Genomic DNA, 17,555 nt, shown 5'->3' on the forward strand with positions numbered 1-17,555 from the left:
TGCTTGTTTGTTTTGTTTTTTGTTTGTGTCTGTTGTGTTTTTGAGGAAAAATGAACAACCAAAAAGATCTGGAAAAAAAGAAAATACCGTAAATGGGAAGGGGGCGGGGTGTCTCTGACAAAAAATAAATGTTTTTTTGGAATCTTTTTCAATTTTTTCACCGCTCAGAAAATAGGATTTACCATTGTGCTGAGATGGGGGACTTTTTACGGGGGCGAGAAGTGTTTTTTTAAACTTCACTTGTTATCGAGCCAGTTTTCCTGGTGACATTAATGTCAACAAAAGCACACAATGAGCAATCGTGAACCAGGGCCTCTGTATCAGGGGACGCATCCACTGCCAAGGGCAATCCAAGGGAAGGGGACGGTCAAAAACGAAATAATGCTTCACCTGTTGAAGTTTTGGGCAGAAAGTGGCCTGTTAAATTTGGGTGGGGGGGGGGGGGGGGGGGACTGGTATTACACACAGTTGTTAACCGATTATAACAACATCGAGAGATCTCCAGGAAGTCTTAAGGAAGTAAAGATCTGTGAAGATATTACCACCAGTCTCACTATGTGCCCTGTGCTCCAGTCTGTAAGCGGTTGCGCTCAAGGGTGATTTTACCTCCCCCGCCAGGTGGTTCTGTCTCCTGGTCTTGTAATGAATTTGCTGTCTGTAAGACACGCTGAATTATGCTGCTCAGGACCAGTTCGCTATAGGACGGCAGGAAAAAAAAAGGCACCTAACTTTTGTGTTTGTTGTAAGTACGAGCAATGTCTCTGGCACAGTATAGTACAATCTCCCCAGTAAGCAAATCATTGCCGTTGTGCATACATCCATGAGTAATGAAGAAAACCAATACAATCTGTCTGTCGTGTATGTGTGAGGGAGAGAGTGATTGAGCAGGATGAGAGTGCGAGTGAATGTGCTTTTTCGACGCACTTGCAGAGTGTGTATGATTGAGTGAATGTCAGTGGATTGCGTGCTAGCGGTTGCATTAGCATGTTGAGGGTATGGGGGGCTACCATCGAGAAAAATGAGGGAGTCTACCAGTATTAGATTTGCTGTATGTGTGTGTGTATGTCTCCATATACATGAGCTTAGTGTGTTTGTGTGTGAGTGTGTTGGGGTTTTTAAGGGTTCACAAGTGCAGCGTCCCGATTGGTTGATTTCGGAGAGGATGGGCAGGTGTGGCCGCAAGGCAGCAAAAATCTTCTCTACTGTGAATGTAGCTGTTCAAATGGAATGATCAAATGTACAAGTCCCTCCGTGTGTTATTATTTCTACGCTTTATTTTCTAATGATTTTTTCAAAGCGTGAAGACAAAACATCTGTCCCAGGAAAAAGGAAAATATATGTCACAAATGATTAAATATTTCACAGATGTGTTTTGAAATTAATTTTTTTGTTATTCCTTTCCATTTTATTGGGATAACATTCTGGTATTTTTACATGTGCATTCCTTTCAAATTGTCCAGTTAAGACACAGGCAATATATAAGTCATTTTACCACTTAGTACATTTACTGGGTTGACTTTTTTTTGAAGAAGGTGACGGTAACAATAAACATGACAAACACATGCATGTGCCTTGAACAGTGTAGAATAAATGCTGTTGCTGGTTGGACTGGCTCGAACTCAAGACTTGTTTGTGAGATTGTTGTTTTTTTTTTTTTTTTTTTTTTACTGTCCTAGTTTCATATTGTTTTCTGTATAATTATAATCACCGTCATCATCAGACCAGCGTTACTTTTCCTTTAAAACTGAATAAATGGAACGCATTCTGAGACTTTGGTGTGTTATTGGACAAATGCAGGATGCGGAGGTTCTTCGACTGATTGACCGATCACTTTGGTGGTTCGGCTGAGTTCATAGCGATTCCTCTTCTCTAAAAGTCACAGAGAAACGCTCTGTTGTGGACTGTGTCTGTATATGCTGACCGCAGCATCCAATGAAGTGCTAAGTGTTTCAGTTGGAAGTCCGACGTGTAGCTCTTTTCTCCTTGCCTTGATAGTGCAAACGCACAACTCAAATATGAATGAGCTCATTGTTAAGTCTGTCTTGGTTTATTCATGTGAACAGGAGCTTACATTTCACAGCCTTTAACCTTCTGCCCAGTTCCTTTACCACAATGCCACAATGAGGCCAGTGAACACTCGTGTTTTTCTTTCATTTCTTATCCTCAGCAGACATGCCATCTGAAAGTCTTATTTCTGTTTTATACAGAATTACGCAGTCATTGCGCAGTCAAAAGTTTTATCCTTCTTGATGTAATCCTGTTTTTTGGCAAAGGCATGGTCAATGAAACTGAAAATTCCCCCATCACCACTGGTGCTTTTGCCTAAAGTCTGAAAGTCAAATGTCAGAGAGGAGGCGCATAGGTGAAGCACTTCTGTGGAAAAAATTGGTACCTCTTCTGACCTCTAGTGGGGAGAAAAGAAAGATCGTCTCCCTCAGTGGCACAGTACTTCGCATTTTTCACTGAAACTGTTTTATGTGCCTAGATTTTGTTCCATGTTATCTATTCATACAGCTGGATATTTAATGAGGTTAGGCTCAGGTGAAGTACCTTGCCCAAGAGTACAACAGTGGTATCCCACCTGGGAATTGTATCGGCAACCACCTGGGAATTAACCTTTGGCTTGTAAGCGCTGCTCCTTACCACTGCACGAGACTGCTGTCCCCAGTACTTCCCCATAGAGCAGTGTGGAGCACCGCTCATTCTAGATCTCAAACAGAGCCCTTGAGATGGATATCTTCCCTTGTTGTAAGTATCTGTGATTCTAAAGTCAAATGATGGTTCCAGTACACCATTCGAGAAGGTTGGAGTCAATGCACCTTCAGACACAGAGATACAGTTAGAGACAGCATACAGTTAGAGACAAAGACCAGATCATGGACCGGTCGTGTTTAGATGGACGTATCTGACCACAGCTGCTTCATGAGCTGGCACTCATGGGATGAGGTGGGGAGGGAACCACAGCCTCTACAAGTGTGTGTAGGGGAAATAGGCAGTATCATGACAAAACTAGCCACATGGGAACATTCCGTTACATTAAAGTACACTATTGGCTTTTAGCAGATGCTCTTATCCAGAGTAACTTACATAGGTTACAATTTTTTACATGTTACCCATTAATACAGCCAGATATTTACTGAGGCAATTCTGGGTTAACTACCTTGCCCAAGGGTACAACAGCAGGGGACTGAACCTTTTTTAACCTTTTGGTTACAAGTCCTGCCCCATACTACTATGTTACAAACATGTATGCCAGACCTCCAGGTTATTGACACTTAATTCTACTAGATCGAAAGCTTCCTTTCCCTAGATTATAAGATTTCTTTTGCTACAGTGAAAGCCCTTCTCTCCTACACTTGAAGCTGTCCTGAACTGTGGGCTTTTGAAGCAAAAGCACTCGGTAAACATATGTGGATAAAAATAAACACTTTTGCTTATACGGCACCTCATGAAACCTGAGAACTGTTGAGTATTCGTCAGTATTCGTCACCGAAGCGATCACTGTAGGACTCCTCTAAAGACAGCCACGTTTGCTTTTCATTTTTTTTGTCATTTGATAATCTGTGTTCCTTGTGTGGGGGATATGGGCTGTGTGTTTTAGTTTATTTAGGGAAGCGCGGTCGCTTGTTGAAGCACATTGGTCCTGAGGTTTCAGGGCACAGACGCAGAGTTTCACTGTGTTACTGTATTGCTGTGTTATTACGGGGTAGGTGTGACCCCACAGCTCATTAACAGCAGGAGAAACGGTTTTAGGCCAAGTCCACATGTATACGAGTATTTTTTAAAATGGGGGTTTTCCTCCTTCGTTCTTAAAAAAATCCCATCCACACAAGCACTGTTTTAAAAAAAAATCTCTGTCCACATGAAAACACATTGGATGGACAGAATAAAGTAGCTTTTCATAATTATTCATACCCATGATTTCAAAGGAAGAAAAATATTATATAAAAACAGAAATGGCATTTGATGTTTTTTCTTCTATCTTACTTTAATCTCAATACCATTGCACCGAGAATGGGAGTGCTGGATGTAGCAGTGACCTCCGTAGCGCATTCTGACGCCTCTGTTCTTCAATCTAGTGGTCAACACTGAAAACGGAGTTTCTGTACATGGAGTACATGTACATGAGTTTCCGGATGGAGTTTTGCAAAAGGTCCGTTTTCAGTGACCTAAAACGCAGTTTGCGTGTGAACGAAAGGCCAAAACGCGTAGAAAAAGCTACGTTTTAAAAAATACCCGTGTACGTGTGGACTAGGCCTTAATGTGCACCGCACTCTGCGGCCCAGGCCTGCAGTTGAAGATGAGGTGACATGGCCTTTCCCGCCCACCGCGCCAGTGCCAGCGAGAGGCTTCCATTACAGTCTGACCCTCTGAGTGAACTCGGTGCCTCCCCACAAAGGAAGGCCACCACTGTGAATGCTCACAGTGCATTAATCCTAGCTGGTGGCTGTAACAAAGCAATTAAAACATGGAGGTAGAGACGATAAAGACAAAGAGAGTGTTTTAAAAGCTTATTATTAACAAATTTCAAAAATGGCCATAATGCCATTAGCAAAACATGGAAAATGTAGAGAATATTTAAGAATATTGAGAAAGTGTTATCCTGCTGACAAATGATAGATGGAGAGAAATGGCAAACAGGTGCAAACAAGATGGCACCATCACAGAAACATAACAGAGGCTGGCCGCAAGCCTCACAAAGATGTGAGCAGAGGCTCCATTCATAAAATCCTTGCTTGGTAACGCAATAGTGGGCCACTGAACCACAGGCGTGCCTAAATAGATTACGACTGAAGCGACACTGGCATGTGCTTTTAATAGCTGGATACGAGCCGCATACTAATATGGAGCTGGATCCACTATCCCAGAGTCTCACGGCAGCCTCTTCTATCTGCTCTGTTTACGCACTCCCTCCTTTGTTTAGGAAGGCTTCGTTCCGTTCATGACCCCTAGTGCTGTGTTCATGACCCCCAAGCGCTCCTTTTACGACCGCGTGGCCCTTCACTGAATCAGCACAGACTCCAGCCTCGTGATCACCCCACCGCAAAGCCTAGCCCGGCTTAGCGGCGCCAAAGATGCCAGTCAAAGGGAAGCACGGCAATTATGTGATTTTTTGTAACTGTTTCTGATTCCTGTGTGAACCGACACTCTACAAAGAGGTTTAATACCTAGTAATTGTTTACTGTTCTTTTTTTGTTGTCATTCTGTTGTCATAGCACTGTGTGACTTTTCATGAGCCTGGTATTTTTTTTTATTTCTTTGCTTGCTTTCTGAAATCTGAAAAACATGAGGAAGTAAAATATCTTTCGCAATGGCTTCCAAAGGAGTAGCCATTTTGCTAACTTTACATCATATGACCAGTTCCTTCGTTTTCTTACAATTTTACAGGTGAAGTCACTTCTCACTAATATGATCTCCAACCAGCCAGAGGACCCTTACATTTTACAGTATGCATATTTTCATAACTGAATACTCTTCATTAACACAGGCGTGTTATTGTTAGAGCCTTTGTGTATGTTAGCGTGAACACAGAAGAATCAGGGACATTCTCTCTCCATGTTTGTGTGTAGGTTGAATGGAAGACATTGACCTTGAAGTGTGACCTGCAACCAGTGGAGGGGAAAACCACGCTATGTGTCTTATCCTCATCTGATTCCCTGACAACAACAGGGGAACACCTCTGTGTGTGTGTGTGTGTGTGTGTGTGTGTGTGTGTGTGCGTGCGTGTGTGTGTGCTTGTGCATGTGTGCGCATGTGTGTGCGCGTGTGTGCGCGCACGCGCGTGCATGTGCATGTACGTTTCGTTTTCTGCCTTGATTTCATTATTGAAAGTACAAATGTCTTTGAGTCATAAAGAGGGGCTGACCCGTCACTCTGCAAGGGACCTGTGTATGTTTTCAGTGCTTTCCTGTGCCCTTCAACACATGCCTGCCGTGCCAAAAAACGCTGGTCTCTATCACAGGTAATGGTGATTTGACTGCGGCGAGCGCACACAGCTTTCACCACATTCCATCAGAGGGGGCTTTTCCCATGCTGTGCCTTTTTGTCCTGCACCTCGCTGTCCTTGCAATCTCGGATAAGAAAAGGATAACGAGGTTATCGAAAGGTTAACGAGACTTGAGCCGCAAAGGCCTTGTGTCATTCTTTTTTTGTTCCTTAAAGTTTCGACGAATGCCGGGTCAGCTGCTGTGCAAGACTTCCCCAAAAAAAGAGCACACGGACCGTCAGTATTTTTACTTAGAATACACTGAAAGGAGATTATAGTTTTACTTCTGGAGACCATCGAGGCAGTTATCATGAGATCATTGCAGTTTGACGGTCAGCGAGGAGCTGTTTGAAGGAAAGCTGTGAGGCAAAGGAAATGACTCTTTCTCAATGTGACTGCTTCCTCAGCTGAAGAAAAGCTTTCAGAATCGCCAGCCTCCGCACATCTGAGTCCATAGGGCTTTGTGTCATTTAAAGGCCATGTGCGATGGCTCAAGGACACGTGCGTGTAAGCAGTACCTTCAGTGCGCTCGAGCGGACTCGTCATGTTCTTCTTCTTTTCTCTGTATCGCTCTGTGGGTTTTGACGAGAAAGCTCGCGTTTCACTTTTCTCACTTGTCTGCTCCCACTTGAACACAGCCACGTACACACACATTCACCGTCCCTGCGGTCACTGATCCCAGGTTGGTCTCTGTACGTCAATTTCTGAAGAAGCCGTAAACACACAGTGATGGGGCCCTTGTTGAAAGTGTCTGAAACTGTACAAACAGCAAAGGCACTGTTGTGGAACAAAAGAAAGCCTGAACCTGAAAGCATGGCAGTGCTTGGATGGGTGGAAAAGGGTAACCAAAAGAACGGTGTCCTTTCACTGATCACTGATTAATCTACAGGGTAATGAGAGAACATTCACAAATAAATGAAGGGTGGCAGCTGTTCAGAAGTAGTTCAGTAAAGTAGTTTTGTTAGTGTATTAATCTGTAGATTAATGATATATGATTATGTTCTTTGGGGTTATTTACACAAGCACATTCCAAAAAATGAACCCCCTATATTTATTTTGTTTTAACTAGCTGGCAGAACTAACATATCTCACATATGTTACATGTCCTGAAATATTCTGAAAGGCATTCCAGTTCTGCATTGATACACATATATATTTTTTGTCTTTTTTTTTTCCTAGTTATAGTTTAGCTTTTCTTCTTAGATTGTGGGAAATCACATTTGGAATGTTCGGAAAATTAGGTATTTCAGTGATTTCAGTGATACACTCAAGGAGAAACTGACAAAAAAAGGATGAAGCTGTAACAGGGAAGTACAGCAGGCAGAAGCAGAGGGTTAAACCTGGGTACCAATAGCTCTGCCAGCCCTGCAAGCACATAAAATTGAACCCATTTAACTTGTGTATTATTGTAAAACACAGCTGAGGACACTTCCAGTTTATCTAAAATTAAGTCCACCGACCCGCAAGGTTTGTTCCTAGGGCCCTTCTGCATTCTGCGGCTTGGAGAATAAATGTTCATTTCCAAACAGGTGATACACAGAGACTGTATATATTGCTATAGCCTAGTGAGGATTTCCAGACTTGAAGCATGCCTCAAGGACAAAAAACTTTTGATGATGCCTAACACTTGGATTCTAAATACAGGCAATGCAGAAATGATTATCCTACAAACTCCAATAACATCATGGCAAATGTGATCCTTGACCTGTGCTGTCACTCAGCCACTCTGAACATACTTACGATCTTGGGGTTACAACTGACCCTAATTTAAGCTCATACAAAAATATTTTGTGACTGGCATTTTTTCAACGCTGGAAATATTGCCAAAAATGAGACCTTTTCTTTCCAGTGGAGATGTAGAGAAACATCATTACACCTTGATTCGACTGTTGTAATACCCTATTTTTAGGATTTTCAACTGAACCTTAAATGCTCTGCAACTTGTATAAAATGCTGCTTTTAGAATCCTTATAAGAGCAAAAAGTGACCATTTTACACTGATTCTAACATTGCAACCCTCGCAACCAGTAAAATATGTTCTACCCAGGAAGCAAACATAATCTCAAGTCTGGATTGAATCTCTGTTGTTGCAGTGGTTGTGGGTCTGTGGAGGAGGGTGGTTCGTGGCTATAGACAATGTCTGCTGCTAAGAGGTGTCCTTGCTGTCGCATCATTCCTAGTTTTTATCAGATTCCTGCCCTGAATGGCATGGGACAGTCTTGAACTGTCACAGCCTCACTGCTCACCTCCATTTGTATGTCTCTGTAGTTTTTTTTTCTGTTTAGACAGGTTACACTGCTGCAGAATTGTACTCTGCAATTGCATTCCTTGGTGATTATGTTGTTATGTGATAACCACTACCCCCTACTCACTCTCTCTCTCTCACTCTCTCTCTATCTGTTTCTCTATCCCTCATTCCATCTGAGCAACAGGTGCTCCCGCAGTTCTGCCTCCTGCTAATTTACCTGCCTCATTATCATTTACCTGCCTCAATGCACAAGATGCCTGGGTTATCACTGCGATATTGAACTTGCGACATCCCTGCCCTGGACACTGTTGGATGGAAGGTCTTCCTGACGGCCTGAGCCCACCATGCCACCTCTCAGCCACAAAATCTCTAATCAAAACTAAGTGATTAAAGTTCTTGTGTCAATAGTCTCAGATTTGCCAAAGCACATGCCACAATGAATGTGTAGGCCTGTACAGTTTTTCCAGATGCCTCCTTCAGAGTTGACGTTGTTACACAGAAAAATGAAAAAAAATGAAACAGATATTTGAAAGGGAATTGCTGCCTCATTCAATAATTCATTAATAAATGTCTATAATGACAGCTGGTTAGCTTAAAAACACAGAAAGCAGAATTTTTACCTTTTAAATTATTTTCTCTCTCAGAATTTACTGTTAGTTTGTTTGCTTTATAAATCAATCAATTTGTCAAGCAATTACTTAACTGAATATCAGTACCAGTCAGCAGCTAATTACCCATTGTATTTGTGATATTGTCTTTTTCTGTAAATTTCTGTATATCTTATATATCTTTTTCTGTAATCACACAGCAACAAATTGACCGTGTGGATAGACATTAGTTTTCATCAAGACAAGGCGCAAACAAAGGCTGAACAAGTGTTTGTGCAGAATAAGTTGGATATTGCAGAATCAGTAGGTGACCATTAGTCACATAAACCCCGTGACTACACTGCATTTTAACAAGACTCTGGCAACACGGCGACTGAGGCTGCTGGGGCTTTATTCCACTTGACAGCGTTTCCACATGATCATGGTCGTATCAGATCCTCTTTTCTCGGGTCCCTCTCCTCCCAACTTCCTATTTTCCTGCCAGAGACGAACACTTGCCGAATATTTGGAGTGACAGTAACAACACGAAGGTGCCATGTGATCTTCGAGCCATAACTCTGACGCTGCGGGTCTTTTCTCCTCCTCCCACCTGCAAAAGCGGCTCTGCGTCTCCTCTCTGCGTCCCAGTCCCCTTGTCAGCTGTGTTCGATAAGTGGCCTTGTAGGATGTTCCCCATTGTAACTATGCCAGAGGTGACTGAACGATCAGTGGGAATTTCACGACTGTTTTTTTTTTTTTAATTGGCTGAATAGGTTGTTTGTTTTGGCCATTTTCCCTAAACGGGGGAATCATTGTAGGATTGCACTTTCATAATGAAAATGCTGTCTCTTTATATGTCTGTGCATCTATCTGTCTATCATGATAGAACAACAGACCGATAGACACATTATGAAATAATCTTAATTTGTTATCAGAATATGAATGGTATATTGTATTCTCTTCAATACTCTCCTTGTTGATGATTTGCAGTTTAACCATAACCATAACCATTAACGTGAGGACCTATCTGCCTCTGTGGTGCGAACGAAGTGCCATCGGAAATTCCAGTGTTGGTCTTTTCTTCTTTTCCCTGCTCCGTTGTTTTTGTTATTGTAACTCTGTACCTGTATGCCTCATAGACCTGGTATCTCACAACTTCCTTTTACATATCTCCGCGGGGCTAAGAGGAAGCTCCTGTGGAGCTTTTGTTTCCTTGAGTTACATCACTGGAATAACCACGTTGATAAAGCTAAAGCGTGCACCAGACAACGGCAACAATGGATTGTGCGGTTTTGTTTGGGCATTCAGGTCATACGCTGGAGCCGCAATTATAATTTATAGTAAATCACATCACCTAAAAACACACCACGTCATTTCTGTTTTTTTCCCAGCTGTGTACCCATTTCATTTGCACGGTCGTTCTTCGTTTACAAAAATACTTTCTCAGATTTTTGACTTTGCAGGCGTTCTATTCAAGATTAAGCCACGATTTGTAAAATCACCTCGAGAACACCTTTAGCTGATTCGTTTCTACCTTTTTTTTCCTTTTACATCCATTACATCGGATCAAATAATTGCATACTCCATTTTATTGCATTGTACGCAGATGGCCCTGTTAAACCCCATTGAATTTATTTACTCCACTTACTTGGATATTGCATTTAAATTCATAATTGCACAACTGTTTCTAATCTGTACTTTGTTAATATTTTAGATTTATATTTGACAATCTAAACATCTAACAATCCTGTCCCAGTATATTGATTTTCAGGATGGCAACAGTTCTTACAGTGTTTCGATTACATAATAGGAGGAATCTAGAGCAAACCAAACAAAGCAGTTGCCCACTTTACAATGTAAGCATTAAATCTGATATGTGAATATTAAAATAATCAGTCAAGTATAGATGTTACTTCATCCAGCATACCGGATGTAAGGGTACTTTAAGAACACCCAGTGCAACTATGTTTGGTCTGGTCAGCCACATTTTTCTGACTCACAGATACTACACTGGAAACCTTTTACTTTCCTGAAATGAAAATGTCAATAGGTCTGAGACAGCCGGACAGTACAAGGTCCAGATACACGAGCTCACTTTAAAGTGTATTCTCTCTTGCCCCCATTAGTTCCTCTATCATAACGTAGCCGGGATTTCTGTGCTTCTGGGATTTTCGCCCTTCTGTTTTACTCGTATATAAGTACCAAGTGTTCACACATGACAACAACAAAAACTTCACAATCAGGATCAGAAGCACGTGCATATCTCTGCAAAGGTAAGCTCTATTAAAATGTACACTTGTTATGTATTACTTTTCTGTTGTCATGATTAAAATTGAGTTTAACAAAATAATTGAAAAGTACTGTAAATTATTTAAGATATTGTCTTTGAAGAATTACAAAGCAATTTGCAGGAACTTTTTAGTTTAGTTTTATTAGTTCATTTACATTTATTCTCTGCAAATAATCAATATTATTTCAGTTTAACAACTTTATCGCTTTAAATCTAGCATTATAATAGTTGATATAAGCATCTTAATATAGCTGCCATGTAACATTGTAATAGTTATCTTAATTTTTGCTAAAAGAGAGGACACATCTGTTTACATCTGCTTAGTTTGACAAAACCTTTTAGTCTTACCATCTAAACATCATAACCTGATGATAGCACTACTAATACCCAGCACAATCTTTTTAAATGCCTTAATCTATGGCTATGTTACATGGGCATATGTTGTCCATGTGGGGTATAGTGTCTATGTCTGTTCTTCTGGGTCTTTTAGCAGGGCAGAATTCTCTTCTTCTGCAGTGACTAAATGCTGTAGCAATTTGGGTGAGATATTTGAAATGCAAGATTTATTCAGAATCTCAGAGTACTGTATTTGTTGCTTTCTTTTTTCTGTTAGATGAATTTGGTATTAGTGAGCCTTTATCTTCTCACCCTGCATTCTGTGAAGGGCAACAAACAGCAGACCCAAAACTACTGGGTACTTAAACCAAATGGTATGGTTTTTGTTTCTTTCCGTTTCTGTACTTGGATTAGAATCTCTTGATCTGTTTCTGTATGTAGTTTAAGCATTACATTACATTTTTGTCATTTAACAGATGCTCTTATCCTGACCGACTTCCATAGGTTATAGTTTTTATATGTTATCCATTTACACACCTGGATATTTTACAGATATAAATCCGTTATCAGATTGTATGTTGTACGCCTTGTGCGCGATACCAAACTGCTCTTTCTCTGTGCTCCCAAAGTTATCGTTGTGGACGTGAACCTGGCGCAGGCCGTCTCCAAAGTCGATGTCCCGTTGCGGTGCGGGGACGCCTACGGGGACAAGGACATCATCTGGAAGAACAACGGCACGCAGGTGGGGCGGGGGAACCAGATCGTGGTGACGGTGGAGGAAATGCTGGGAGGGAACTACACCTGCCACGGCCACGCGGGGTCTTTCCTCAACCACACCCTGGTGCTGGTGCAGGGTACGGAGAGGAGAATCTTGGAGAAGTCACATGACACAGGTACCCTGGACAGAGAGAGGCTGGGGGGCTAGGGGTGGGTGGGTTGAGGGGTGCGTGGTCAAGACAGATCTTACCATGAGTGGTCTGGACACATTTCTAAATGGATTGGAGGTTGAATCCATTTTAACTTGAATGGATACATTTATGTACTGTTGTGCTGGAAGTCTCTCTGGATAAGAGCATCTGCTAAATGCATGTAATGTAATGTAATGTAATCCTAAATTCGAAGGGAACCCTGCCCTTTAGTGAGTTGTCTTAATAACAAATGGATGGGAAAATGTAATCAATCGGAATCATTCTGTCTGTCAGTCAATATTTGATTAAGTGTCTCTGCTGCATCTTTCACATTCCTGGGTTTTTACCAGATAGATGCCATGCGCTTGGACATGGAAGAATCCACTCACATACATTTGCTGTGAATGATTAGATGTTTATGTTTGTCTTTTTGAACACAGACTATATTCAGTGTTCATCGAGAAATTACAGCGGGGCTTTTCAATGTTCCTGGAAGTGGAGTCGCTCCAGGAATGGGAATGTTGTGCTAGTGAGAGCTGCTCGGTAAGATATTTTATTGAGTTTTATTAATTAAGGTTTAGGGATATAGTGCACGAAATAGTACTCCCATTTTAAAAAAGCATATCACATAGTAGAACATGTACATTGATGTGTAAGTAAAAATACAATGAACGTCTGATCCTGTGTTTATTCCAAGTGTGATACATGCATAGTTATTATCTCCATTCTGTTATCTCTATTCTGTTAATAACTAAGGGGAAGATGAAGTTAGGAGTTAATGTATTTGAGCTGGTCGTTTGAATAATGTTAGTTCTACCCCCAACCCAAACCCAAATTCAGTTAAACTCAAACTCAAAACTCAGCCAACCCAAACAAAAACTTCATGTAATTACACAAATGTGCACTTAAACTGCATTTACAGTGTGCTGGCTCTGAGGAAGATATAACTATAGTGAGTGCTTTTTCTCAGTTTTCACAGTCCTCCTGTGCATGATCTAAGCAGAAACTCAAACAGTTACCCACAGACTCACTCTCCTTTTGCAGGTCTTCAGTGACGAGCAACATCACCTGCTCTCTGGATAAAAGCCGACTTTCCATCACCTGCCAAGACCACACCCACTGCCCTTACTCTGAGGAGACGGAGCGAATCAACCTAACGGTGTACGTTAAGAACAAGTACAGGGTGGAGGAATATTCCCGGCGCTTCTACATCACAGAAATAGGTGAGCCATCATTTTGCAAAATCACTTAACTGTCACTTAACCCGGTTCTAATAACACATTATTGCATCGGTAATATGAATCACCTATTTGAGCAGCGCTCGGCTTAGTCCATGATTGTTCAAGATATCTCTCAAAGGGCTTGGCACATTTTTAAGCGGAGAGTGCGTTCATAAATGGTCTGGTATTCATGACTGGAAGCATGAAATTCACACCTTGTAATTTTTGTAGTACTTTCTTTCCTAAACAGAAATATTCTTTTAATATGATGGCAGCAAATTTCATACACAAGTTGGTAACAGGAATATCTTTGTATGTGTTTGTAGGTTTATCTGACTTCTGATCAGTCCCAATTAATCCAATGTGAAACCTTAATTTTCTTATTCAACTTATTCAACTAACAGTGTTTACGGTTATCCATTTATATAGCTGGACAATTTTTTATGTGCTTTTCCCAAGGGTACAAAAGCAGTGCCCCTGAAACAATCAGATCCATCACTGCTCCTTACTGTTGCACCAAGCCTTGCATCTTCATACACTCTGATAACTGCTTTTAGTTACTGCGTTTTCACATCTGTCAAAAAAGAATGAGTTCCAGCATATTCTGTACTTTGGTTATAGAAAAAAAAACAGTTGGAAAAAAGGTGTTAGTGCAGAACAGTGCACGCTGCCACATACACATGTAACAGGCCATTAAAGTATAATGAGGTCACACTTATTCTCCAAGTGCAGTGCGTGGAACCTGTGTGGTATGTCTCCTCATTATGGATGCCAAGATACTTGCTCAAATGAAGTTGTATAGCGGTTAGGTTCAGAGTCTTTTGTCTTGTCTCCTGATGTATTAGTGAAGCCAGACAAAATCAAGATCACAAAAGCGGACAAGGGCACCTTCGAGTGGGGGTACCCCGAGACGTGGAGCAGTCCCAACTCCTACTTCCCCCTCACGTTCCAAGTGAAAGTGATCCCCCGGAAGAAGAACTGTGAGTGCGAGTCCGGGTGCCAGAGAAACAAAAGGGTGGAGGTAAGGATAACCTCAAACAGAGAAGGAGAGTGCTCGATCTTTGAGGAGCTCGGAAGTTGGATTGTGACCTATTTCCAGGCTTTGCTGTCATGATGGTGCTGGATATTATTTTTTAATTCTCTCTCTCTCTGTGTTCACGTAGCTACACACCACACAGAGCTGCCGGTGGACAGTCAGAGAGGGCTTCGTCTTCTGCATCAGGGCGCAAGACGCGCTGTGTAACTCAACCTGGAGCGACTGGAGCCAGTATAAGTGAGTGGAGGGTCGTTAAAATGACAGGTCACCCTCTGGGTAGCAACATGGGCTGAGGAGCATGTGTTTGAAACAGTTGTTGACACAAAGGGGTCAAGTATTAAACGTGTCATAGTTAATTCTTCAACTTCTTTTAGATTTACAACCAGGGCCCAGCCATATATTTTAAGGATCTGAGTCACACACCACAAAAACAAAGATTCAATGTATGGCAGAGAATTAATACAATACTACTGATTCATCTCTGAATGGGGGCACAATGTTATAGTCACGAAGTCACCAAACACTTCATTGTGTGTAGAAAGTACCTTTTTTACATGGATTATGACTTAATCTGCAAAACAGGTAATGGTAGCAAATGGGGGGGTGAGGCCTCACGGACCTTATAATGAGCTCAGATGAACTATCAATCGTGAAATTGTGTGAACAAATGAGAAGACTCTGTTCTCCAGAGTAAAACACTGTGGTTGAGTTAAATCAATGAGCCACTGGTGAAATACGTATGCTACAGTAGCTCCACGAATTTTGTGGTTTGTGAAGCCGCTTTCTCCAATTTCTTAGCACACATCCACATGTAGAGTTTCATTTGCACAATAAGTGTTGCTCATTAACCCCAGGGTTTACGACTTCTACATTTTATCCCAATGTGCTTTAAACCAAGATGATTACAGACTTAAGGCCAAATAAAATATACACTGCCACATGCTTTTGACTGTGAAGGTAAAGTTGAACAAAAATTAAATAGAATATTACTGCTCATTTCTGACCACTATATATTTTCCCATTTTGAAACTGAAAGCATACAATACACAATTTTATAAAATTCAGCATGGAAATTATATTTCTGTATGAGTCAGTATCAGTACCTGTTAATATATTTGTTGTTCCTGCATGCAACAGTTATGAAAGCAAGGGACATTCATAACTGGAAATGGACATCTCAATTTCATTTCTGTACTGAATTTTGATTACATTTGATATTCAAATGTATGCACAAGGTGGTATTAATGGAAGGTGTTAGTAGCCACAAAGAGTCAGATATGGATCATGGCTAAAGCACATGCAACTATTCAGTCTGCATTCATCAATAATCTTCATCTCAAAGCAGCAGCAGTGTAAAGCTGAGAGTAATATTATAAGTCAGAAATATTGTAAACACGTTTAGTGGAGTGCAATACTTTATCTCTCCGACAAGTTTAATAAGCAATGAAGATGTAATATTAAGGGAGAGCCTGTGTAATTACTGTTACTGTAATTCTAGTTATGAAACACTCTGATATTTTTATTCAGAGTAAAAACAGAAGAGGGCAGAAATGGAAAAAGTTCAAATCTCAAATACCCATTACTTCAAATAGTTTTTTTTTTCTCTATACTGTCTTGGATATTCATCTCTTCCTCTCATCTCTTTAATTGAAGTGAGAGTCTTGTGGTTTCTAGTTATTTCAAGACATCATGTTAGTGCTTGTTATAATTGAAACATTGTGTAACATCTCATTCTTTCTTAAATGTTAATGGAACCACTAATACATATTCAATGTTATTGAAACAAAATTAATGCATTGTACAGTTGAATGTCACTACTTGCTGCTTAATAGGCTACTGCTCTGAGCTGGCTCCCAACATTAGCTTCGCCCGTATGATCCGCAAAGACACTGCAAATAGACATTCCTTTTTAATTGGACAGCTAGCATTTCAAAAGAAATTCTTGCCAGCTATTTTCTGCTGAGAAGTACTCCGTCTCCAAACACTGAGAGAGTACTGTGAGCCATTGTCATTAAAATAGAAATTCTGTAACAATTTCTTTGCTGATTTTTTTTCTTTTTTCTTGGAAGATGCATTTTGTTCAGTGGGTGCCAAAGTGGTCCCACCAGTTCTAAAGTTTAGCAGATTTGGCGCATAACTAATTTACATCACCAGCAATGTGTAAAGGTTGCAAAATGGTAGAAGCTTTAAATGGAAAGAGAGGCACAAACTTGCAGTGCTGTGGCAAATCTCAGTGTTGTGTATGTCATACAAAAGACACCAACCTCCTAATGTCATAATATCATCACACAATGTAACAGCTCCCTAGAATATTATTCTTATTCTAACAGTGAACAATCACACCTTTTGAATATTGGTCCTCTTGCGTTAATACATGACAGCCATGTTGTTTTGAGGGTTACCTGTCCTTTTGGCTTTTGCATCAGCTTGAGCTGCTATGGGCCAGAAAAAGATGTGACAGTGGAACAGAACTATTACCACCTATATTAAAAACGCCACAAAATTGGTGATGGTGCTCACGGTTTCTCACAGTCCCTTAAGTGAATGTATTATCATCTATGTGTTATTGAGTCACTTGATTGTGTTATTTTAATAATGCAACAATATGCATACCACCATTAACTGACACAGCCCTTTATTCATTCAATTCACGAACAGTTAAGAAAAGACATTTGAAATTAATGCTTTAGTATTCACTGGGGTTTTACAGAAAGCTTGGCTGGCAGGGCATACTGCTTTATTGCAAAATCAAATAATTGTTTTCAGTGAAAATGATCCATGACCTTGTAATTGTAAAAAAGGATGTGATACTTCAGTACCAAAAAAATAAGATGTAAGTGGAGGATGTACATAATGATTATTTTCACAATCACCATTACTCTAAACCCTTCCATTTTAATGTACTTTTCTGTCTTTGCACTGTTTTGTTTTTTCATGTACAGGA

At 40.7% G+C, this 17,555-nt stretch overlaps 1 protein-coding gene across 1 annotated transcript; it reads left to right on the forward strand.

Annotated features, from left to right (window-relative positions):
- Positions 1–11,724: 11,724 nt before the first annotated feature.
- il12ba (interleukin 12Ba) lies at positions 11,725–14,852 on the forward strand. Its single transcript, XM_036548476.1, has 6 exons — positions 11,725–11,821; positions 12,077–12,340; positions 12,796–12,898; positions 13,400–13,578; positions 14,421–14,596; positions 14,739–14,852. The coding sequence occupies exons 1-6, from the start codon at positions 11,725–11,727 to the stop codon at positions 14,850–14,852; spliced, it is 933 nt and encodes a 310-aa protein (XP_036404369.1).
- The last annotated feature ends 2,703 nt before the right edge of the window (positions 14,853–17,555 follow it).

The sequence above is a fragment of the Megalops cyprinoides genome, chromosome 16, assembly GCF_013368585.1.
Source record: "Megalops cyprinoides isolate fMegCyp1 chromosome 16, fMegCyp1.pri, whole genome shotgun sequence".
NCBI classification, from domain to species: domain Eukaryota; kingdom Metazoa; phylum Chordata; class Actinopteri; order Elopiformes; family Megalopidae; genus Megalops; species Megalops cyprinoides.

Bases quoted from the DNA above. Each gene is read 5' to 3' on its own strand.
- il12ba (XM_036548476.1), top strand. From the start codon at position 11,725: ATGAATTTGGTATTAGTGAGCCTTTATCTTCTCACCCTGCATTCTGTG. The intron at 11,822-12,076 runs GTATGGTTTTTG...GTGCTCCCAAAG, and splicing joins CTGGGTACTTAAACCAAATG to TTATCGTTGTGGACGTGAAC. The intron at 12,341-12,795 runs GTACCCTGGACA...TTTTGAACACAG, and splicing joins GGAGAAGTCACATGACACAG to ACTATATTCAGTGTTCATCG.